The following is a 23,730-nucleotide window of genomic DNA, read 5'->3' as shown; positions in this document are numbered from 1 at the left end:
ATATATCAATGAAGAAACTCAATAATTTAAGATATTAAATAGTCAAATACTAATATATACTACATCTCAACAGCGAAAAAGATATATAAAACTACAAATATCTGAAAATAAAATTTATTTGTGTTATACGAGTTTATTACGGGTTTTATAAGTTAATCTACAATTAACTCATTTATTAATCATGTCTTATCTAGTCAAACTATTTTAATTCAAATCTATTTATATTAAATTAAAACTCTCTAATTTCGTATCTTATAAGTGTCATATATTGCCATCCCTATTCAACAGTATATATATAGTCCTGATCACTCAGAACTAGAAATTTAGTAGTGGTCTTGTAAGTATCTTGTACTGTTTTGGGAACAACGGAAATTTTACACGAGTGTTTTTCTGCTGAAAGGCTTTTTAAGCTTCGAGATTATTTAATTATAAATATTTTATCGGCTGCAGTATCAACTCCGCGCGAGTCCTGATTGCAGATTGCAAATTGGATACAGTGCTTTTTACATAAGTCTGGCAACAAGCCTGCCTGAACTAGTTTTTCAACGACAATAAGATGTAGCTGCCCAAGTGAACAACAAACTCAAGTGTTATAGAAACAAACAAAAATATAAAATAGGAAATGAAATTATAAATTTTATTCTAATGAACCAAAGACTTGTTTCTAGGATTGCAAGCAATAATATCTGATACCGTTTAGAAGAGAGATGACAAATAGGTAGTGGATTGATTATCCAAAACATATGAACACTATCAAGAGAATCGATAAGAAAGAAATAGTTACCAATATATTTTGTGGAAAATTCTCACCTTCTATACCGAACAAAATTCAATGTCGATATACATGATCATCTTGTTGCTTGACGGAGTATATAAGAACACTTTTTTCTTCTCAACTTTTCAGTAAAAGAACAGAGCTAATATAAAGAAATAAACGGGGGTAAATCGGTCAAAATACACCATCATCAAGGTACAGTAGCAGATTGTGAAGAGAGTTGAACCCAAGTGTATTCCTCTTTGTAAGCAAGACATCCCTCACAAGAGGCTTCACAAGTATATATAACGAGAGTTGCCCAATCAAGAGAGTCAACATCATTCTTCACACCAAAGTAATAAAGCAGCTGAGGTAATATCTGAAGCCACCAACATAATACCAACATCAATGAAAGGTTTCTATCTCGGATATACAATGAAGTTCACATTAACTCCAAGGGTCATAAATATAATATAAGAACTAAACAGTAAACAAGTTTCTTTCAACTGATGAGCTTTGAAGATCAAGAGCGGTCAATGGATGAGCTTAGAACTTTGTTTTTCAATACTTTACTCCATTGATAAATTGTAATAGATTTTCATGGCATGACCTTCCATGATTTCGTTGTATCCCTAAACTAGTAGGCCTAGGTGTTGCTCTTGTATATGTCCCGTATATTTGGGCTATTGCCTTCTCTTTTGATCAATAAAAATTTGTTTACCGATAAATAAAAAAAGTTTCTTTCAACTGAGAAGCCAACCCCACAAAAGGACACAAACTCTCTCACTCAACCCGAAACACAACGAGAGTAAACAGAGTGAATGATAGCACCATGGTATATATAAACCTTTTCAATGCGTAGATGTTCATACCTGAAACTCAAAACACAGAGGACCACCACAGTATTTGCAGTTCGGAATGTCAGCTTTTGATGGCCGGCCACTTGACATGGGCCATAGAGGTTTTGCACTACCATCCCTGCAATACCTGATATTTTGGAGAAAAAAAATACAAAAGGTAAAGATAAAAATACATCCACCATTGCAGCAAGGAAGAAGAGTATGAGCGGATTTAATTAAAAGATCAGCGGGGACAAATGACAAATGATGAGTTGACAATGCACGTACGTCTACTCTCAACTAACAACCAAATTACAATAAATTCCCATTAAAAATGATACCATATCAGTAACATGCCTCGAATAGATATAGACTTGCACTAACAAAAATCAATGACCAGCATGACTTAGCATGCATTTAAAGCTAGGCCTCTATTAGATTACTAGTGTAAGCATTTGCATAAGATGTTGATAGATGATGCAGAAGTAGCATCTATCTAGCAACAAATTATTTAAACTTGGATCTAATTGAATTTTACGTTACCATCTTTAGCAAGTAACAAATTAAGCTTTTACATCGGGTTGCTTGGCTTCTAGAGCAAACTTATAACCATAATAATGCTTATTTGATCACATAAGCGTTATAAGACTTTTCATTTTTTATTTGGACAGTAACAAGGCCTGAAAAATAGGTAGCAGCGAGGCGCCTCCCTCCTTACTTCTATTTTGTCATTCTCTATATGTAAGCCAAACACAAACCATGAGGTCGATTAAGGTTCCCTGACCAAGGATACTTGATATCTTTCTTTCTTTTCTTTCTGTTCCCCAGACTATATATATATATTTTTATAGGGAAAAAAAAAAAAGACAATATGTCGAGGGAGAGAGCCAATGCTTGTCCATTTCAAGCAGCATTACAAATGGAAGTTTGAATCCTCAATTAGATATTTCAATCACCTTAACACCTGTTCAGGGGCCTTGGCTATGCACTCTTGAAAAGAGGCCCAACTTTTCTTCTCATCGTCACCCTGTTCACCAACAAAGGTACAAGCAAGTAAAGACCCGACAAAGATACAAGCATGTAAAGACTAGAACCAAAACAAGTAAACATAAGTTTCAACTACAATTGCACAAATAATAAATACCTCAAAAGTGTCCAACAGCGACTTCATTGCGCCATCTATTTTGCCCTTAGAGATCAATGAATTGGTACTGGAATTATCCTCAATCATTTCTGTGCTGAATTCACTTTCATTCTCAATTATCATCTCAAATTCTGGCCATAGAGTAATGCTTGCAACTGTTTGCAAAAGCAGAACTTTTCAGATGTGGAATTCTAAAAGGTTTATTTAGACATTGACTATACCTCTGATAATACAGTGCATGTTAATACTTCAATAAATATAATTCTTAGACTACACAGGAAAGTAGACACGAAAATCTAGATGCCAGAATGTGACTAATGTTCTCTAACCAATTAACATCTTTATTTCATTACTATTCAAGATCAAGAAATCGCCATGCTCATGTCATCTAAGACTAAGATGTAACTGATTTTTTTTTTTTAATATTCCAATAGAAAATATATACCACACACACACAATCTCATATATTTAAGTCTATATTTCCAGTCAAACAATCATAGAAAACATATACTTTACTGGCCTTTTTGAAAATTTACTGAAGTAGTTTCATTTTTATTAGGGGCATCAAATGATTGAGAAGAACTGTTAATCTGTGTACAATCAGTCTAATGATCAGAGCGTCAATGCATACCTGCAAAAAAAGAAGGATAGCTCAGAAAAATTACAATCAGTCTTAGATCAGCAATGTCAAGGTATAAGACTACGTCACATTTATCACAAGAAATCACCATGTTCATGTCATCTAAGACAACTAAATTTTTTAATATTCCAATAGAAAATATACCACACACATACAATCTCATATATTTAACTCTATATTTCCAGTCAATAAATCGTAGAAACCATATACTTTACTGACCTTTTTGAAAATTTGCTGAAGTAGTTTCATTTTTATTAGGGGCATCAAATGATTGAGAAGAACTGTTAATCCGTGTACAATCAGTCTTATGACCAGAACGCCAATGCATGACCTGCAAAAAGAAAAGGATAGCTCAGAAAAGTTATGAATCGATGCAATTTTTTTACTTAGACTATTCTTCTGGTCCTTAAGATATACACCAGTTTCAAATTTTATCCTTGAAGTTCCAATCTAGTCCTCACAATGTTAAGATGTAGCAATATCATTCTTCTATCAAATAGAATTAATGGAAATTCTTGAAAACGTTAATTACTTTTTTAACAGAATTGGCATAATAAGGCTTTAGATAGCATATTCCATGTAATCAATAGCTAAAGCAAAAAAATCCAATCACTTTTCCCTTCCCTCCTCTCCCACCCACCCCACTTCTAATTCCACCTCCAGTCTCCCCTCTCCCTCCTCCCTATGGTTCTTCCTCCCTCAAAAACTTAAGCCACAGAGTCCATCTTGGAACCCTAGCACAGAGACGATTAGCGAGAGAGCTAGAGAGTATTGAGCTCATGGACCACACCCTCCAGTTGTTAGAAGGAAGGCACTTTGAGTTAGAGCTTGTAGGTACTTAGAAAACAATTTTTTATTTTTTATTTTTTGATAGGTACTTAGAAAACAAATGAACATTAAACATATAACAAGAACCCAAAATGAAAAATACTGAATTACTTGGTGTTTCTCTGAGCAATAACGAGCAGTCCTGCAACCGCTACAGAGCTTATCTCCTTTCCAGGTACCACACCAACTACAAAGTGCAGCTAACACAAGGAAACATCAAAGATCACCAAGTGAGCTTTTGCAAGTGCATTAATGTAACGTAGGAACATGTGCATGACCATATCCAAACAAGCTTCAGGCCACACGAACACAATCTTCGTGGTTTCATAAAGACCAATCTATTCAATATGATAAATTTTTTCATAAGTTAAAAAATCTATTTAATATAAACAAGTGGATGTCATATTGTTAACAAGCACAATTGGTTTCCTTGCAAGCAAAATTCATTCTACCTTCTATTTATCATATAGTTACAAATCATACTTTAAAAGAAAAAGATATTCATTTACAAATTACACAAACCAGACATAGGATGCACAATTCATAAGAACAAGGAAATTATAACATATATTGAAAATAATATGTAAAAGAATTATAACATGGAAATTCATAAGAACACGCAATCTCCAAGGGTGTGGTGCACGGGACTGGAGTTTACTCTGCAAGGGTGGGTTTGAAGAGCCTTGCCTTGGAGAGGTTCCCCGATATTAAAAAAAAAACATATATTAAAAATAAATAAATAATCAAACACAGTGAGATAATTCTGAGCAACAGCATGCGGCATCAGAGAGTACTGAGAAAACACACTCCTTATTTTCATGCAAAGGTTATTTCTCTCTTTTATAATATGACGTTTTCTTTTAATGAACCAGAACAAAGAGACTAAGCCTAGACAACAAGCCGACACGAATCCTACCCTCCTGCCTCAGGATGTGTGCATGGAAATGTAGGATTTGAATTTCTAACTTCTAAACAAAGAATTCTGAAGCGCTTCCAAGATATCATATTCAATCAAAATATTACTGTGTCGCACCATAATCTAAATCACATCATTAAGATTTGAAGTCTTCCCCACAATTAGGGCTGAGCACCGACAAAGTCGGAGTCGGATTTGGCCTCCTCTGACTCCGACTCCGACTCCGACTCCGACTTTGTCGGAGGCCAAATCCGACCTCCGACTCCGACTCCGCTTAGACCCCACTCCGCTCCAACTCTGACTCCGACTTGTCGGAGCGGAGTCGGAGTTGGGCTTTTTGTTGGGCTTTTTTATTGGGCTTTTTTTTAGACTTTTTTCTTTGGCCCAATTAACATTTCAATTTTACAATTTGCAACTCTAATCGAATTTGGGCTTCCATATCATTTTTTTTTTAAATATAATTTGAGATTTCTAATTTATCTAACCAAAATGAATACATTAGAAAATAAAATTAAGTAACAATTTAATGTGTATTATTTAATTAACTCACTAAAAAAATCACTAGTTAATTATTACTTTATTAATTATTACTAACTTAGAGAGTTAGTTATATATTAGAAATTTGACAAATTTTTTTTATTGTTTTTATATCCAAGGGAATATATTTAATAATTATGTAATTATATTGTGATATTAATTTAATATATATTAACTAATAGTATACTATTATAATTTATATATATTAACTAATACTATACTATTATATATATATAATATATATTAGAAATACACTAATACTAATACTAATACTATTAGTCTATTAATATATAGTAAATTAGTAATAATTATTAACTTATTTACTATAGTCTAGTAACTAGTAACTAATAATATGTGATAACACTAGTTACACTAGTAGTCTAGTACTAATAGATAATAACTTAAAGATATTAATTTAATATATATATATAACTAACAGTATACTATTATATATATTTGTAATTTACTATATACTAATAGTCTAATACTATTAGTCTATTAGTATATAGTAAATTATTAATATTTATTAACTTATTTACTATAAGTTTATAACTAATAACTAGTGTGAATTACTAGTATATTATTGAATTTAACTAATGATGTTAATATATAAGATATAGTTATATAAAATCTATATAATCAATTTTAATTTTTATTCATTAGTATTAAATGCTATTATAAATTTATTACTTATATATTAGTGTTATATGTTATATTATACATTAGTATTATAATGTTACATGTTATTAAGTATTTTAGTATTTATACATTAATATTACTTGTTATCATATTTATATTTATATGATTAATATATAGAAAAACACATATATTATTTATAAAATATATACATTAGCGGAGTCGGAGTCGGTGGGAAGTTGGAGTCAAAATCGGAGGCGGAGTATCGGAGTCGGATCGGAGCGGAGTCGGAGTCGGATCCGCCTGGAGTTCGACTCCGACTTCCCACCGGAAAAATCCTCCGACTCCGACTTGTCGGAGCCGGAGCGGAGTCGGAGTCGGATTTTCGGATTTTTGCTCAGCCCTACCCACAATTTTGATTTGGAGCTTAGAACAAAAGTGCCAAATTCACCAAATCCAAACACAGTCTTATTAGTTTTTTTTAACACAAATCCTGGAACTTAAAATATGATATTGAGGCATATAGAGCAAAAATATTGTGTATCCAACTCAAAAAGCCCAGATAAGGGCTCTGCAAATGTGAGCATAAAAACATTTGTAGTAACAGCTATCACCGGACAATGAAAGAAAACTATGAAGGATACCTCCAGCTTCAGAAGGTTTTTCAGTCCCATCATGTTGCGGGGGCTCGCTTGAGTAAAAAGGATTAAATTGATGCAGTTGGCAACGGAAAACCTTCACACTTTAAAAGCCATTTGAATTCAGAAACAAGATGTAAGTATTAGGAATGCGAAAATTTCATTTTGTTCCCAGTAATGTATTAATTCCGACATGTCATTATTTTAGAGAACATAGTAATAACAGGTATAATAGAGAATACCTTCTGGATGGCTTCTCTGGGTGGCGTTTCCATTGCTCATGTTGATCCCGAAGAAGACAGTTCATTGATGAACACATGAAAACAAATAATGACCGATGAAATGCATATTCTTTCTCAATTGGTGCATAAACCTAGAAACACAACGGTTATTGGTAAGTTGGTAACTATCACAACTACTGTTCAACCTATAAACCCAACAATACTCACGTGGAAAAAAAGGATTATTTTAAGAAGTAAATACATATACGCAAATCCAGATACCATATTACAAAGTCATACTCACGCGGATACAATGAATCAAAATTCCTTTTTCCCTGAATAATGAATAAGAATTTTATCTAACACATGATCCTATGAAACCCTTGTTATTCGGGCTACATTAGTCCAAGAACTTGTAGTTATAGAATTCAAAAAGATATATACCTGAAGCAGGAACTGCAAAGGTTCTCCGCATATATCACAGACACAAGATTTTCCTGATGGTAAATTCACCGGATCCAACCAAGCCTACAATCACAAAAGCAACCCAAAAATGCTTTCTAGAGTAAACAAAAAACAGAATTTCTAAATCTTTCGGATAAAATGAAATATTGATAAGTACAGGTACGCCTCCAGCCTTGCTAGGAAACATTTGACGGAGAAGGGACCAGCGATTCTTAGGCTTCTCAAGAAAACCTAAAATCACGAAATCTTCTTCTTCTTCTTCGTCTTCTTCATATGCAGCAAATACTTCTAGCTGCTGCTGTGGTGGCGGTTCTTCTTCTTCTCCGTCGTCGCCATCAAGTGAGGAGATTCGGAGGCCCTTTTGCATTCCCAAAAAGACACATTTCTCAGTACCATCCTGTACCTCATCCATTTCAGCTTCACTTTTAATGATCTCAGAGAGTCTTAGGATGTAATGGAATGACAACGTGCTTGGGGTGCGAGGACGGCGGCACTCACTGTGGAGAGAAAAGAGAACGTCTGAGGGAGGGAGAGACCGAGAGTGAGAGAGAGAATATATCCCGGGACGAAAAAAGAGAGAGAGGAACTGATACGTAACTTGGTGGCGTCCGGAGGCCTTCGATGGTCACCGGAGAGGTCCTAAATGGAGATGCCGACCGAGGGTTAGAGCGAGAGCGCGCGAGATAGAGAGATACGGGCGGTTCCGGAGTACTTACCGACGTGGCGACTGGCGTTAAGTTAGGGTTCCCAACGAAGGAGAAGAGGGGCGGCGGAAGAGAGTAAGAAGAACCCAGCACTGGAACTGTGAATTCAAATTTTTGACTTTATATCTCTTAACTTTGCTGGAGTAGTTGACATTTCCTAAATTAAATTATTAATTACGGAGGGTTAGAATATCATAATAAAAAAATAAAAATAGGAATTATTATTAAAAAATAATATTATATTATTATTTTAACTAATCTAACATAAAGTTATGATTTGAATGGCTTTAAAGTTATGAAAAAAGTAAATTATAAAGTCACTTTTACGTACTTTTCACATATTTTACTGATGTAATTGATCAAAACAGTTATTTTATATTTAAAAAAATTGATCAGTCAATCACATTAATAAAATATATAAATAGTATATAAAAATGAATGTATATAAAAATTTTGTTATTAAAAATATATACTTTTAGCTAAATTTTAGATATAACTTTGATAAACCAATGGTAATGCTCAAACGGTGGAGCTTGTGTGGAATTGATGATCGAGCTGGAGTTGTTGACTTGAAGTGCCAAACTCGAAACTAGGGCTATAACCAGTTTGGTTTTGAACAAAATTTAGTACCGAACCAATATGCATTGATTTTACATTTTTTAAAACTGATTATGCACCGATTACTCTTCTAAACATTTGCCTCCAGTTTTACTGGTTTCGATTCAATTTGGTCTGATTTTTCGGTTTTAATATTATTACTATATATATTAGTATTAGTTATAGTGATTAGAATAACTATATATTAATATTTGTTATAATGATTTTAATTTATTATAATTATATCATTGATAATGATAATATTAGTATTACTATATCATTATTTCATATATAATTATTTGGTATAGTGATTTATATAGTAATTTATATATAGACTTAAAATATATTACTTACTAATAGTAATATAGTTTTAGACTATTAGTATTAGGCCATAAAATGTAAATTGTAATTAATATACATTATATAATAATGTATATTAGTATTAATAATTTCCTAATATATTTATCAAAAAGAATATATTAAGAATTTATTAGGCCATAAAATATATATATATATTTTTAAATGAGAAGAACTTTATTATATAAGCAAACAGATTACATAGCATCAGAAATAACTATTTGCTTGATACAATTAGGGGTCTCCTCTATATCATAGTGATCAACTTCACTTAAAAGGACATCATTGGCTAGAATGTGAGCTGCCATATTAGCATCCCTTCTAGTGTGACAAATAGTCCATAAAACAAAGGATCGAAGAACAATCTTTATGCCTTCAATCATTAGGCCTCCTGGACTCCAATCCTCAGCTGATTTCTTCAACTTCTCCACCACTTGAAGGGAGTCGCCCTCTAGATAAATCTCACTGAATCCAACTTCTTTACTAAATAGGACTGCAACCATTAGAGCATATGTTTCTAATGTAAAGGGTGATAGCTTCATGTTACGTCTAGCTCTGAGTGTGCCAAGAACTCTCCCATTGCTATCTTGGATTATAGCTCCAATGCCTATTAGTCCTCTTGAGTCATTGAGAGAGGCATCCCAGTTGAGCTTGTATTTTTCCTCTGCAGGTTTCTTCCATTTTGCAGCCTCAGTGTTTCTGGTGGGGATTTCCTTGAGGTTGTGTGTTTTGGTTGCCTAAAAAAGACTCACGTCACTAATAGCTTTATAGATGACAGAGTTTGGGTGCCTAAATCCCTTGTCATGAATGAAGTCATTTCTCCTAGTCCATATTTGGCGAGCTATCATACCAGCTTCATCCAATTCATGTTTAGGTAGTCTTTTTGTCATTTTGTACCAGATCTCCTTGAACTCAGTCTCATTTAGAGCCAATTTCTATACCTGTCTACTTGCTTGCCCCCAAACATCTCTAGCTGCTTCACAGGTCTACAAGACATGGCCTAATGTCTCTTCCTCCAGTTGACATATTGGGCACAGGGAGGACTCACAAATCTTCCTTCTAAGCAGATTACTGAGTGTGGGTAATGCTTCATTGCAGGCCCTCCATAGGAACATTCTGACTCCATTAGGAACTTCCATCTTCCACATTGTTTTCCAAGAGCCTTCTTGAGACGAGTTACAGGAGGTGACATCTTCTAAATTGGTTTGTAGTTCCCTATGTGGATAGTATGCACTTTTAACAGTAAATTTGCCATTAGGAGTGCCTCCCCATCCCAATCGATCCTCTCTATTGCCCAAACTAATAGGGATTGACCTAATGATGTCCACCACTTCCTGTGGGAATAGCTTGCTTAGTAAGTTGCCATTCCATCTCCTAAGTTCATGATCTACCAAATCAGACACCTGAGCTATTCCTGGTTCTGCATTACTGTCTTGGCATGGGATGAGGAAGTGAGGTCTGGGCAGCCACCTGTCCTCCTATATTCTGACTTTGAAGCCATTGCCAATTCTCCATTGGAGTCCTTTTTTCGAAAGACTCATTCCAGCTTTGAGGCTTCTCCAAACTAGAGAGGGTCTTAGCCCCAATTTTTTCATCTAAGAACTCTCCATTGGCAAAGTATTTTTGTTTTAGTATTTGGGCAGGGAGAGAGTTAGGTCATATGAGGACTTGCCAGCCCTACTTAGCTAGGGAAGCCAAGTTGAAACTCCTGAAATTCCTGAAGCCTAGTCCACCCTGATCATTGGGTTTGCTAAGTCTGTCCCACTTGATCTATTGGATTTTGGTACGATCCTCATTGAAACCCCACCAGAATTTTCTTAGTAGTTTGTTCAACCTGTCTGTAATGGTTTTAGGAAGAAGAAATATGCCCATGGTATAGGTGGGAATGGCTTGCAAGACAAATTTGATAAGTACCTCTTTACCAGCTACTGAGAAGCAATTTGTCTTCCAGTTTGTTACTCTAGCCCATATTCTGTCAATAAGTCCATGGAAAGCAGCATTTTTCTTCTTGCCCACCATGGCAGGGAGGCCAAGATATCTTTCAAAGGTACCTGTGGCCTTAACCCCATCTATCTATAGTATTGTCCTCTTGTTTTCATCTGGTGTATTCTTGCTGAAGTAAATAGAGGACTTTTCCTTGTTCAGCACTTGTCCAGAGGCACATTCGTATTGGTTTAGGATCTCCATCAGCCTACTCCATTCAAGGGAATTGGCCTTGCAGAAAATTAAGCTGTCATCAGCAAAGAAAAGGTGACTGATCTGGGTAGGACCTTTTCCCATGGGAACACTAGAAATAGCCACTTTCTTCTTTGCCTTGTGGAGTGACCATGATAGAGCTTCAGCACACAGGATGAAAAGGTAAGGGGATAGGGGATCCCCTTTCCTCAGACCTCGGGTAGGCTTGAAAAAGGGTTGAGGTTCACCATTGAGCAGTATTGAGTAGAAAACTGAGGAGATGCATCTTGTTATCAGATCTATCAAGTTGTTTTCCATTTGGCCATGACTGAGGTTAAGAATTCTCACTCCACTCGATCATATGTCTTACTCATGTCAAGCTTGAAAGCCATGTAGCCTGCTTTGCCTTGCATTCTGGTTGTCATTGTGTGTAAGACTTCATATGCCACCACTATGTTGTCTGTAATAATCCTACTTGGAACCAAAGCACTTTGACTTGGGGAAATAATGTTTGGCAAAACTGTTTTAAGTCTATTTGAGATCACTTTGGCTACAATCTTGTATAGCACATTGCAGAGACTAATAGGCCTAAAATTAGTAACTCTCTTTGATTCTTTGATTTTTGGGATTAGGGTGATGTACGTGTCATTAACCCCCTCTATAGGCCCACCTTTGTTTAGAATGTTAAGAGCATAATTGCTGACTTCTCTCCCAACTAGATCCCAGTTTGTTTGGTAGAAAGAGGCTGGATAACCATCTGGACCTGGAGAACCTAGACCATTCACCTGTAAAACAAGTTTCTTTATTTCCACTTCTGTGTACTCCCTTCCCAAGTACTCATTCATTACATGAGTTACCTTCTGAGGCATTTCCTCTAGGCAATCTGCAATACCAGAGGGGTTAGAGGTTGTGAAAAGGTTTTGAAAAAAGGTAGAGAAAATGGATCCTATGTGCTGCTTTTCATTGACAGGTAATCCCCTTTCATCTATGATTTGAGAGATTCTGTTTGTTTTTCTCCTTTGAGTGGCATGTAGATGATAAAACCTTGTGCTTTTGTCTCCCACTTTCAGCTAGTGTTGCTTAGCCCTTTGCTTCCATTTCAAGTCTTCCTCCACTAGGTGCCTTTCAATCTCATTTTGCAATTTTAGAATAGAGTCCATTTGGTCACCTCTGTCCTCTTCTTGTAAATCACTAAGCCTCTTCATTTTCTCCTTGATCTCAACAGGTGAGGTTCTGTTAACAGTTTTATTCCACCTTTTAAGGGCCAAACTGCATATACTTAACTTTTTTGTTGTCACTGAGGTATTATTCACACCTGGGACAACTTTCCTCCATGCCTCCTTTATGATAGTAGCACAACCTTCCTTTAAAGACCAGGCTGCATCAAATCTAAAAGGTTTAGAGAGGATTTTGTTTTGGTTCCTTTGATCACCTAATGAGATGTGCAAGGGTGAATGATCTGATTTTACTGCAGGGGAGATTGAGCAAGAGGCTTCTTTAAATAATTGCAGCCAAATGGGATTGGCTAGAGCTCGATCTAGAAGTTCTTTTGTAAAGTTTTGGCCACGTCTATTATTTGTCCAAATATATTTAGGTCCAACAGTCATCACTTGGTTTAGAGAGCACCAGTCCAGTGCATTCCTAAAGGTCTCCATTTGCTTGTACGGCCTAGGGGGACCACCCATCTTCTCATTCTGACATGTAATTTCATTGAAGTCTCCACAACAGAACCATGGGGATGAGTTAGTGGGCTTGAGAGATTTTAAGAATTCCCAACTACTAGTCCTCTTAGAAGTCACAGGGTGTCCATAAAAACCAGTGAAGAGCCAGGATTGTGTATTGATGTTATTAGAGACTTGAGCATTAATGCGCCACCTAGAATAGTTATAGATGACAACATTTTCTTTGATTTTCCACATAAGAGCAATACCCCCACTAGAGCCTCTACTCTCAACAGCCAGGCATGCATCAAATTTTAAAATTTTGCTAACTTCTTCCACTCTTGTTCTATCACATTTGGTTTCCATGAGAAATACCATGGAATGGCTCTTGTCCTTAACTAGGAAGTTAAGGAAGTTGACTGTTCGAAGGTTCCCAAGCCCTCGACAGTTCCAACTGATAAAGTTCATTGGTTCTGGCAGGGCTGTCTTGCAGCTACTGCCTTTGAGGTTTGGATAACATCCTTGTTTTCTTGGTGGAGCTCATGGGGTTTCATGTTTAATTCTTTTAGGACCTTGAACATTGGAGATGTCTTCCAGGATTTTATTGCTGGTTCTTTTCCTGGTGGTTTCAAGTGGTGCAACAGGCTTGTCTGGGTTAGGTGGGGATGAGGCTCGAGTTTTTTTTTTCCAAGTGGCCTTCTTGGTCATTATTGGATATTCAGTAGGGGGTTGGAGGGAAGGGATATCTTTTTCATGTCTTCTCGGATTTTTGGTGAGGGGATTGGGTAGTATGGCCTTGCCACTGACTTCTGTCCCTATGGTACTTTGGATCATGTCAACATCTGTAGTTTTTTTTTTTTGAAATGTCAACATCTGCAGTTAATCCATAGGGGGAAGGCTTTGAATTTGACACTGTGTGTGAGGCAGGTTTACAAGTTCCAACTAAAGGGGTAATGTGTCTTTTAGCTACTGTAGGGGAGAGAGGAGGGTCACCTGTATGCGTACTTTGTTGACTTTTGCTCTGGAAGATCAGCTTTGCAGGGACATTCTCCTTTGAGACTTGCACCAGCATACATGTCTCCCTCTGAGTTGACTGACATAGCTTCTGCCTCTTTCCTCAGGTACAGTTCTGCCTGGCATGGTGTCGCCACCCTTCCCTGCCGTGGCTGGTTTCTGTCCTTGTGATGCTAGCTTCTTGGAGGAGAGCTTCCTCCATAGGTTTTGGTGAACACTGGTGCATTCTTTGCTGTGCTAGCTCGCAACCAAGGTCCATATTGGGACATTTGGTTTCCTTGGTTTCTCTGATAGGTGCAGTTCTTGCCTTTGTGCATGATGGTACCACAACTAAAGCAAAAGTTCTGGAGCTGCTCATACTTGAAAGCAGTCCATACTTTCTTCTCCCCTACTTGCACCCACCTTCCTCCAACCAGAGGTTTAGTAAGGTCAACCTCCACTAAAACTCGAAGACATTGCCCCCATCCTTGGCCCTCTTTATCCACCTCCACCTTGAGGACATTCCCTATAGCTGAAGCAATCAACTTGCCGTATTCTCCTATCATCCCTGTGAAGGGAATGTTATGGAGTTGAACCCAAAAGGGTTCATGGGAGAAGGTTATTCCACTGGGTGGTAGGCTGCTATCAATGTTCTGTATGCCAATGAGGTTCCTGTCAAAGGTCCAAGGCCTTCCTAGGAGGATTTTTTCCTTGTCTATGAGCTTGCTAAACTCCAAAATGAAGCTATTGTTTCCTAAGTCCGTGAATGTCATCTCTCCCTCCACTCTCCATACCTGTTGCATGATTGTCCGAAATGCCTCCTTGCTCAAGCTTCTATCGGTGATGACTTTTGCCAGTAAGCAGTTGGTGCCTCTTTGAACCGCAGCCTAGATGTCCTGGTCTGAGATCTTGACAAGATCTTCTTCTTCCTCAGTTAGGTTGAGACCTTCCCAAAGTTTTGACAGATCTTCTTCCATCATGTTACGTTGGAAACTACTTAGAGTCTGCTGGATAGGAGTAGAGTATAGTTTTGGGACCTTGTAGGATACACTACCCCATCTAAGTCTTCCTTTTGGTGCTATTGTTGAGGTCCAATGTTTATGAGAGGATTGATCCAAGTAAAAAGAAAGCAGAACAGAGGAAACATAAGAGAAAATGCCACACACTCTCAGCTACTAACCGAGAGACATAGTTCTTTGCATCCAAGAGTAAAGAAACTCAACCTTACAGTTCTACTCCTTCAAAAGGGGCAGAGACAGAAGGACCTCCGTCCGCATTCGTTAATGAAACAAGTTGTCCGTTGATCGCCTAGGCCTTTCCTTAAACTATCTTTCATTTACCTGAACCATTGCTCGCCCAAGGTCATGCTTACCTTAGGCTTGCTCGCTAGAGGTTTTGATTGTCTTGTTCGTCTGTTAGGATTTTTCCTTTGCACTTGTGATTTCGAATTTTTTACACAATCTTGACTAGCCCATCCAAGGGGAGCTCCTTCCTTTGAAGGGCGCCGTCTTCACACAATAGCTATGATAAGATGAATAATCTTTCCATGATAGAAGGGTTACATGGTGGGAAAGCCAAAGTGCCGAGTAATGAGAAATCAATAACCACTATAAGATGAAAAGTGTTTATTTCCTTTCTATTGAATTAACAATCATAAATGGTAGGTCATGGCATGGTACAAATGGTTATTAGCCAAGTATCTCTAAATCTTAATGTGAAAAACATTGAGTCGGTTTATTGTGGTAACAAATTAGACTATACAATGAAAGCTTTATTGTGGTAAAAAATTAATGTTGCTTTATTATAATACGGTCATCTACCCTTTGCGAAAGGGATACTAGAGGGTAGTTTGGTAGCTAGAACCCATTGAAAGGAGGCACAAGTCTCAAAGTTGCAATCCGTGATTTATATCTATACCATCAACTTTAGACAATCAATTTTTTAAAAATGATTTGAGGAGATCTAGAGTCACTTTTCTCTAGTATGACTCTTTTATTTCTCAAAAATATTGTAGCTTAAAGCATTTATATTGCCTTCATCAAAAATATATTTAAAATTTAATGGTTAAAATATATATTTTCTATAAATTTAAAATCTTCTTATCCATAACCTTACATTAAATTAGTTATTGAATTTATCAAAATAATAATAATATTATTTTTTTAATAATAATATTAATTTTCATATTTTACAATTACATCAACTATATGTATATTTATAATTTAATTTGATACTTAATCATGAAAAGTACATAATTTAATTTGTACATTATGGATGAGCGCCTCAGGAGTAGTCGAAAAGTTTTTATGTGGAAATGGCATCTAAGCTTGATGAGCAAGAGAAGTAGGCCATGAAAAATTTTAAATATAAGTTCGTTCATACATCACAAACTAAATATTTTTTTAATTATTTATTTTACTAAATATTTAGTATATAGATAATAAGTAAAAAAATTAAATTAATTTAAAAAGAATAAATCTAAAAAAAATAAAAAAAATAAAGTATGTAGTATGTGAGACTTATGAGTAGCAAAACTCAATTAATATATACAACTCAATTGCCAGTGAACTTGTCCTTTTCCTCTTCCCCAAATAGTAAAAGAAAGTACTTTAGCCACCGCTGATAACTCTCGCTGGAGCCACCGTTGGCTTTTAAACCAAGCGGTGGCACCAGCGGGAGCCACCAGCGCTACCATCATTCGACAGCAAATTGCAAACCTCAATCTTCTAGCTTTTTCCAAAACGTCACTACAAACGTCACAACCCCGATCCCAATCTTCTATTAAAGCCTGCCCACATGACTGCTTAATTGCATGTCCAGCTTCACAGACCTGGCCTATCTAGTCACCAGACTGCAGTAGTACTATCAAACACAAACACCTCGCCCTTAAGCTCCACCGCCCACCACCATGGAGAAGTACCGCCATATACTCCTCGTAATATTCCCTGCGCAGGGCCATATCAACCCTGCCCTCCAGTTTGCCAAGCGCCTCATTCGCTTGGGGGCGCATGTCACCCTCGCCACCAGCATCTCTGCCTACCGTCGCATGACCAAAAACTCTACTCCTCAAGGTTTGTCCTTCGCCCCCTTCTCCGATGGCTACGACGATGGGTTTAAGCCTGGTATTGATGATCTAGAGGACTACATTCCCGCGATCAAGCGTAGTGGCTCCAAAACTCTCACCGATCTCATCGTGTCCAGCGCAAACGAGGGCCGCCCCTTTCAGTTCTTAGTTTACACTCTTCTCCTGCCTTGGGCGGGGAAAGTGGCCCGCGAACTTCACCTGCCGTCAGCACTTCTCTGGACTCAACCTGCCACGGTTTTTGACATACACTACTACTACTTCAATGGCTATGGAGACGACATCAGGAAAAAGGGCATTAATCCCTCATACTCGTTACAATTACCGGGACTGCCGTTGCTCTATGGTCGTGATCTTCCCTCCTTTCTCCTTGATTTAAATACGCATACTTTTGCACTCCCATCAGTTCAAGAGCACCTCGAAACACTCGAAAAAGAAAGCAACCCGAGAGTGCTTGTCAATACCTTTGATGCATTAGAGCCCGAAGCCTTGAGAGTGATCGAAAAATTTAATCTTACTGCAGTTGGACCGCTGATAATTCCATCATCCTTTTTGGACGAAAAGGATCCATCCGATAAAGCTTTTGGCGGAGATCTTTTCCAAGACTCCAAGGAGTACTACATCGAATGGCTGAACTCCAAGCCTAACTCATCTGTTATTTACATCTCGTTTGGGAGCTTGTCGGTGTTAGCAAAGCAGCAGATGGAGGAAATGGCACGCGGATTGTTGGATTGCGGCCGTCCCTTCTTGTGGGTCATAAGAGTCAAGGAAAATGGAGAGGAAGAGAAAGAAGAAGAGAGATTAAGTTGCAGAGAGGAATTGGAGCAAAAGGGAATGATAGTGCCATGGTGTTCTCAAGTGGAGGTTCTGTCACATCCTTCATTGGCATGCTTTGTGACACATTGTGGATGGAATTCGAGCTTGGAGAGTTTGGTCTCTGGGGTGCCAGTGGTTGCTTTCCCACAGTGGACGGATCAAGTAACAAACGCAAAACTAATTGAAGATGTGTGGGAAACAGGCTTGAGGGTGATAGCAAACAAGGATGGCATTGTAGAAGGTGATGAGATCAAGAGGTGCTTGGAATTGGTAGCTGGAGTTGGGGAGCAAGGGGAAAAATTGAGAAGGAATGCTAAGAAATGGAAGGATTTGGCTAGGGAAGCTGCCAAGGAAGGTGGGTCTTCATACAAAAATCTTCAAGCTTTTGTGGAGGAGATTGGAGGATGTTGTTATTAAAAAGATTACGTATGTATGTTTGCTTATGAAGACATTTGCTTTAGATTCTAATATTTCGGTATCTCGTTTTCTTTTCTTTTTTCTTCTCCTTTTTCTCTGGATTTAGTTTCAGAAGGAATTGTGTTGTGTTTATGTTTGTATTGTACAGTGTTATTAATATATATATATATATATATTATGATTAAAGCATGTTCTCAAATAAATTTTCATGTTTAAGATTAAAATTTTATGTTATAAATTATAATAATATTATCTTAATTTTTATTATTATATATAATATTTAAAAACTTAATTTTAAAATATATAATATAATGAATCGGTCAATCCGATCCTAAAAAGTATAGAACTCAACTAGACCAGTATTGACCAGTTTTGGAACTAAGGTCCACCATTTCGGGGCAGTCCAGTCCAATTTTCCGATTATTTTTTACACCCTTACTCAAAACGGTGCTTATTGCACGTAGCCAAAACGATGCGCATCACTAAAGGGAGGCATCTAGTGAGATTTGCGGGCAGGTTTGGTAATCCAAAAATCTTAACTCAAACTCAAAATTCTCATATCATCATTACAATTTTTTTAAATTTTCACACAAAATATAATAAACAATTTAACTTTTTCAAATCTCAATACAACTTTTTCAAATTCCAAAACAATAATAATATTTTAAACTTTCATCTCAACTCAAAATTCTCATCTCTACCCTCAAACCTCGTATAATTCTCAAAACGCTTTTGTCTATGTAAACCATAGCACTCTTATCTTGTGACAGTGGGTTGTACACCTGCTGTCAGTTTAATTTTCTTTTCTTTTATTTTGTTAGAATCTTGTCAGAGCTGAATATAAGGAAGAATAGTGGAAAACAATAGGAATTGTTCTGGAAACCTGTAATTTGCAGACTTTCATGGAGGAAAGGATATCTCGAATCATTCCAATTATTTTTCAATGAAATTATGACAGTATTCTCTAAAATTCTAAATCCCAGATTGAATAGTTCTGTTTTTACATTATTCCTTCAATTCTAATTCACACCAGTAGCAGAGCTCGTTGTGGTAGCTAATAAGTTGGTATCAAGAGCCTAGGTCCTCATAGTAGAGGGAACCCATTTACGGCAACAGCAAGGCACTTCACAGCGACAAGTTGATTCACACGAGGAAGCCCTGTAGAATATCAATGAAAGGTTAGATAAGCTTACTGACATGATAAAACAATAATGGCCCATCAAAATAAATGGAAGGGGCTTGATACCACTCTTAAGCCTATTGTGCCACTTTACGGCCTGGGTTACAGCGCAGGGCAATAACCCAATACCTTAAGAGTCCAATCCATCCCAATCACTGAAAGAATAACTGATTAAGAGTCTTTTGGGTAACGAGAGCTATTTGATCATTGGAATTTAGCTAAGCTCTCCATCCTGAGACTTGAATTTCAAATATCAGATAAGACCGCTATCACATGGCAACATAAATCTCATCGGCTTTATATATACATATTACCCAGGTATGTGAAGATGATCTCATTCATTGGTCTAGAAAATGAGATTCTTATTGTGGTCACTAACTGAGGCATCAAAGGAGTCCCCTAGAACCCCAAAGCGACACAACTCTTTAGGTGCAGGTGATCATGTGTGTGAAGCTGTGAAACACGTTCATATCAGTTGGCGTCGTCTATGGGATTTCTCTATTTGTCCTAAAACCAAAGTGCTTTTCACATGTCCACCACCATTCAATCTAAGGCGACCAAACACCATGAAGTGACATTGCGAAACATGGAGGCAAGGCTCGCGAAATAGAGGAAATAGTAAAAAAAAAAACAAAAAAAAAACAAAACTCACTACTGAAGTAGACTCATTGCGGAAGGAAAATAAGACCCTTAAGGCAAAAAAGGGGCCATTAGGGGAGGATACAACGTCCAGCCAAACAAACATGGTGGTGATGGAAGCACATAGCACTGGAACTGGTTGACCTCTTCTAGAAAATGAGGAAACAAGGAAACTGCACCATGACCTGCGCAGCTTGATGGACAAATACAAAGAGATGGCCAAGAAAATAGGGACAACTTCTTCAGTGGATCAATTGCAGACTAGCACTAATTCGTCATACAATGCAGAAATCATGGTAGTACCCCTACCACTAAAATTCAAAGTCCTAGCTATAGACATGTATGACGGATTGATCCAATGAAGCACTTAGAAACCTTCAGAGCTCACATGACACTCCACAGATTCCCTAAAGAAATCACATATAAGGCGTTCCCTTTAACTTTGAAGGGAATGGCCAGAGGGTAGTTTGGAGCGTTGCAGTCGAGATCCATCGACAGCTTTGAAGAATTGTGATATGAACCCGCGGGAAGAGAATCCTTTGAACCCGCAATCAATTTGAAAACTTACCCAAGAACGCCAAACTCAAGTCTATGGATGGAGAATTTAAACCCGTTGAGAACTCTTTTCAAGAACCTAGATTATATCAAAATCTAGACCTGTTGAAATCCCATCTCAAGAACCCAAATTACGAGGAGGAACGCTACAAAGGTTGTGATTTACTTTTGATAAGTTCAAGAGTTCAATTAAGAACAAGAGGAGAAAACTCACTCACAATTAAAATTCCAAATAAAATAATGTCTACCTTGAAATGGTTGGTTACATCCTTTAAATACCCTCCCCAAAACATAATAAAACCCTAGACTAAAATTTGAGACCCTTTCTCTCAAAAATGCTCTTAGTGAACAGTAGCCATGGGTACTGTAGCGTGAACAGTGTCATGCTACAGTACTTCTAAACCCTAGTTCAAATAAGTAAGACATATGTGGGTTAAGCATCCTCAAACCCACTTATTCAAAACTAATAATAAAAATCCTTTAAACAAATTGAAAGCCTTAATATCTAAAGGCCATGTTTCTAAGTCAAGTCTTCCACAGCTTGGATCAAGTGGATCAAAGTTGGTTCTTCTTCTTTCAAGTTCATCTTGAGTGTTGGGCTCTTGCTAGCTTCTTCCCAAGTGGTTTGTACTAATCCTTGCATTGCTTCTTTGATCTTCTTGGCTCTCGATCTTGTAATTGGCCCATCTGGAACTTGCAAAGGATCTTTAAGAGTAGGCCTGCCTTGGTTCCCATCAAATTGGGCAAACAATTTTTAATCCAATTTATGGCTAGTTAGAGGCGAAGAAGGCCAGCAGTGTACCTACTGATCGTGCAGCAGAGGGAGGAGGAGATCCTGAAGGCATATCTGGCACGGTTCAATAAGAAGAGAACAACAGCCAACAATCAAGATGAAAAAATTATGTTGACTACTCTACTCGAGAGAATTTGGCCAAGAAATCCATTTATGGCTAAGTTGGCGAGGAAGACCCCTTCACCTTTAGAGAATTTATAGATAGGGCAGATGATTCCATCAATGTTGAAGATACACTAATCACCTTGATAGCCAGACTGGAGAAGAGGAAAGAACAAGCGCCCAAAGGGACTTCAAGAAAGGAGTGACATGGAGGGTTGAGATCGGGGAGAAACACACACGAAGGAAGACAAGACACCCACACAAGTAATCACGTGCATTACTCAAGTGTACACATGTAAGATGAAGTCAAAGAGGTCAGGTGTGGCAAGGAACAAGGGCAGGGGCGACAGACCCTGAAGTACTGCACCTACCATAATACGAGCGGCCATAGAGTTGAAGATTGCTATACATTGAAGCAAAAGGCAAGAGTGCAAGTGCCAACGAAACAAAAACCCAAGAAGAAGAGGTTTGCCAAGAAGAGAAAGGAGATCATAGGAACCGCAAAGAGCGGAACCCTATGTAGGATGAAAATGGAAGGAATCCACTCATAGGTGAGATACAGACAATCGCTGGAGGATATGTCAAGCGTGGCCCTACTTCCTTTGAGAGTAAAGCATATGCCAGGTGGGCCAGGCATAAGGAAGCATACAACATTGGGATACTTGCCAAGTAGCCCTGAGTGCAAGTTTCACTCATAATCTCTTTTGACAATGACGATTGTTGAGGAGTAATCTACCTGCATGATGATGTGTTAGTAGTAACATGCTAGCAACAAATTACACCACACGGAGAATATTGATCAACAACAGGAATTCCGTGAAAGTCCTATTTTGGGATGCATTCACAAGAATGGGAATCAATGTAGACTAGCTGCACCCAGCAGGGCTGAGCACCAACCAAGTCAAAGTTGTAGGGCTAAACCTTCGACTCCGACTTGTCGAAGCGGAGTTAGATTTTGAGCCTTTTTTTTTTTTTTGTCTTTTTTAACTTCATATTTGGCCCACTTTTTTATTATTGTTATTTTTTATTATTTTAAATGTGTGGTCTTTCAAATTTCATTTTTAAAAAATGAAAATCTAAACTAAATAATTCACTTTTGATTATAACAAAAAATAAAACTAACTAAAAATAAGTAACATGCTAACATGCTTTACAAAATTAAAAATTAAAAAATAAAACGATAGTCCAATTGTTACAAGTATTCCCATCATCCATTATCCACATCTAACTAATCACTACAATAAACATCCACACCCACCATCCATCATCTATACCCATCATAATAATATTTACTTGCCACTACTACAAGAAACATTTTCTAAATTCCCATTCTCACAATAAAAGTACTCCAATATTTTCTAAGTGCCAACCAAATTAAATGTTCCCAACAACAATAAATTACAAACTTCCAAATGCACCAAAATAAATTAAATTACAAACTTCCAAATACACCAAAATAAATTAAATGTTACAAACTTCCAAATGTTTCAACTTCCAAGTTGTGCCTGAAAAAATTATAATAACTTGAGTTTAACTAACTATATAATTGATAAAGTTATATAAAATTTATATTATCAATACTTTAGTTATTATATATTAGTATTACGTGTTATTATAAATTTATATATTAGTGTTTATCCATTAGTGTTACATGTTATTATACATTTTAGTGTTTATACATTAGTATTACATGTTACACATATTTATACATTAGTCATTTAGTGTTATATGGTAGTAATATTGAAATAGTATGATGTTTACATCTACTTTTTTTTTTTTTGGGTTTTGAAATGGAGCTGACTCTTTCATTACTAAAAACAGAATTACATAGCTTCAACAAGTTGCCTAATACAAATTGGAATCTCCTCTAGATCATATTGATCAAAATCACTTAAAAGGGCATCCTTGGCTAGCTTATGTGCCACCATATTAGCATCCCTCTTAGTATGACATACAGACCAGGACACGAAGGACTTTAGGACATTTCTATTGTCTTCCACTATCAGGCCTCCTGTGCTCCAGTTTTCGACTGAATTTTGCA

At 37.0% G+C, this 23,730-nt stretch overlaps 3 protein-coding genes across 7 annotated transcripts; 1 reads left to right on the top strand and 2 right to left on the bottom strand.

Annotated features, from left to right (window-relative positions):
* Positions 1-769: 769 nt before the first annotated feature.
* On the bottom strand, positions 770-8,447 carry LOC122315468 (programmed cell death protein 2). Of its 5 annotated transcripts, none has more exons than XM_043131404.1 (12): positions 8,335-8,445; positions 8,217-8,257; positions 7,776-8,115; positions 7,598-7,681; positions 7,175-7,305; positions 6,939-7,036; positions 4,317-4,405; positions 3,597-3,708; positions 2,738-2,892; positions 2,550-2,620; positions 1,627-1,741; positions 770-1,133 (listed from the first exon to the last, which is right to left on the bottom strand). In XM_043131404.1, exons 3-12 carry the CDS (start codon positions 8,028-8,030, stop codon positions 966-968), a joined length of 1,278 nt encoding a protein of 425 aa, XP_042987338.1. In that variant the 5' UTR covers positions 8,031-8,115; positions 8,217-8,257; positions 8,335-8,445; the 3' UTR covers positions 770-965. The 5 variants fall into 5 exon arrangements, with proteins under 5 accessions (XP_042987338.1, XP_042987330.1, XP_042987345.1 ...); XM_043131396.1 differs by having other exon boundaries at positions 7,776-8,137; positions 8,335-8,434; XM_043131411.1 differs by having other exon boundaries at positions 7,776-8,257; positions 8,335-8,447.
* Positions 8,448-11,349: 2,902 nt separating this feature from the next.
* On the bottom strand, positions 11,350-11,769 carry LOC122289799 (uncharacterized mitochondrial protein AtMg01250-like). Its single transcript, XM_043097129.1, has one exon. It carries the CDS (start codon positions 11,767-11,769, stop codon positions 11,350-11,352), a length of 420 nt encoding a protein of 139 aa, XP_042953063.1.
* A 5,012-nt stretch (positions 11,770-16,781) lies between these two features.
* Positions 16,782-18,606, top strand: LOC122315450 (phloretin 4'-O-glucosyltransferase-like). Its single transcript, XM_043131347.1, has one exon. The coding sequence runs from the start codon at positions 17,014-17,016 to the stop codon at positions 18,418-18,420; it is 1,407 nt and encodes a 468-aa protein (XP_042987281.1). The 5' UTR covers positions 16,782-17,013; the 3' UTR covers positions 18,421-18,606.
* Positions 18,607-23,730: the final 5,124 nt, after the last annotated feature.

The sequence above is a fragment of the Carya illinoinensis genome, chromosome 1, assembly GCF_018687715.1.
Source record: "Carya illinoinensis cultivar Pawnee chromosome 1, C.illinoinensisPawnee_v1, whole genome shotgun sequence".
NCBI classification, from domain to species: domain Eukaryota; kingdom Viridiplantae; phylum Streptophyta; class Magnoliopsida; order Fagales; family Juglandaceae; genus Carya; species Carya illinoinensis.
The sequence above is the reverse complement of the archived record's forward strand: the minus strand, read 5'-3'. Positions and strand labels throughout refer to the sequence as shown.

Bases quoted from the DNA above. Each gene is read 5' to 3' on its own strand.
- LOC122289799 (XM_043097129.1), bottom strand. From the start codon at position 11,769: ATGGAAAACAACTTGATAGATCTGATAACAAGATGCATCTCCTCAGTT.
- LOC122315450 (XM_043131347.1), top strand. From the start codon at position 17,014: ATGGAGAAGTACCGCCATATACTCCTCGTAATATTCCCTGCGCAGGGC.
- LOC122315468 (XM_043131411.1), bottom strand. From the start codon at position 8,030: ATGGATGAGGTACAGGATGGTACTGAGAAATGTGTCTTTTTGGGAATG. The intron at 7,682-7,775 runs GTACTTATCAAT...TTGTGATTGTAG, and splicing joins GCAAGGCTGGAGGCGTACCT to GCTTGGTTGGATCCGGTGAA. The intron at 2,621-2,737 runs GTATTTATTATT...GTTGGTGAACAG, and splicing joins CGCTGTTGGACACTTTTGAG to GGTGACGATGAGAAGAAAAG.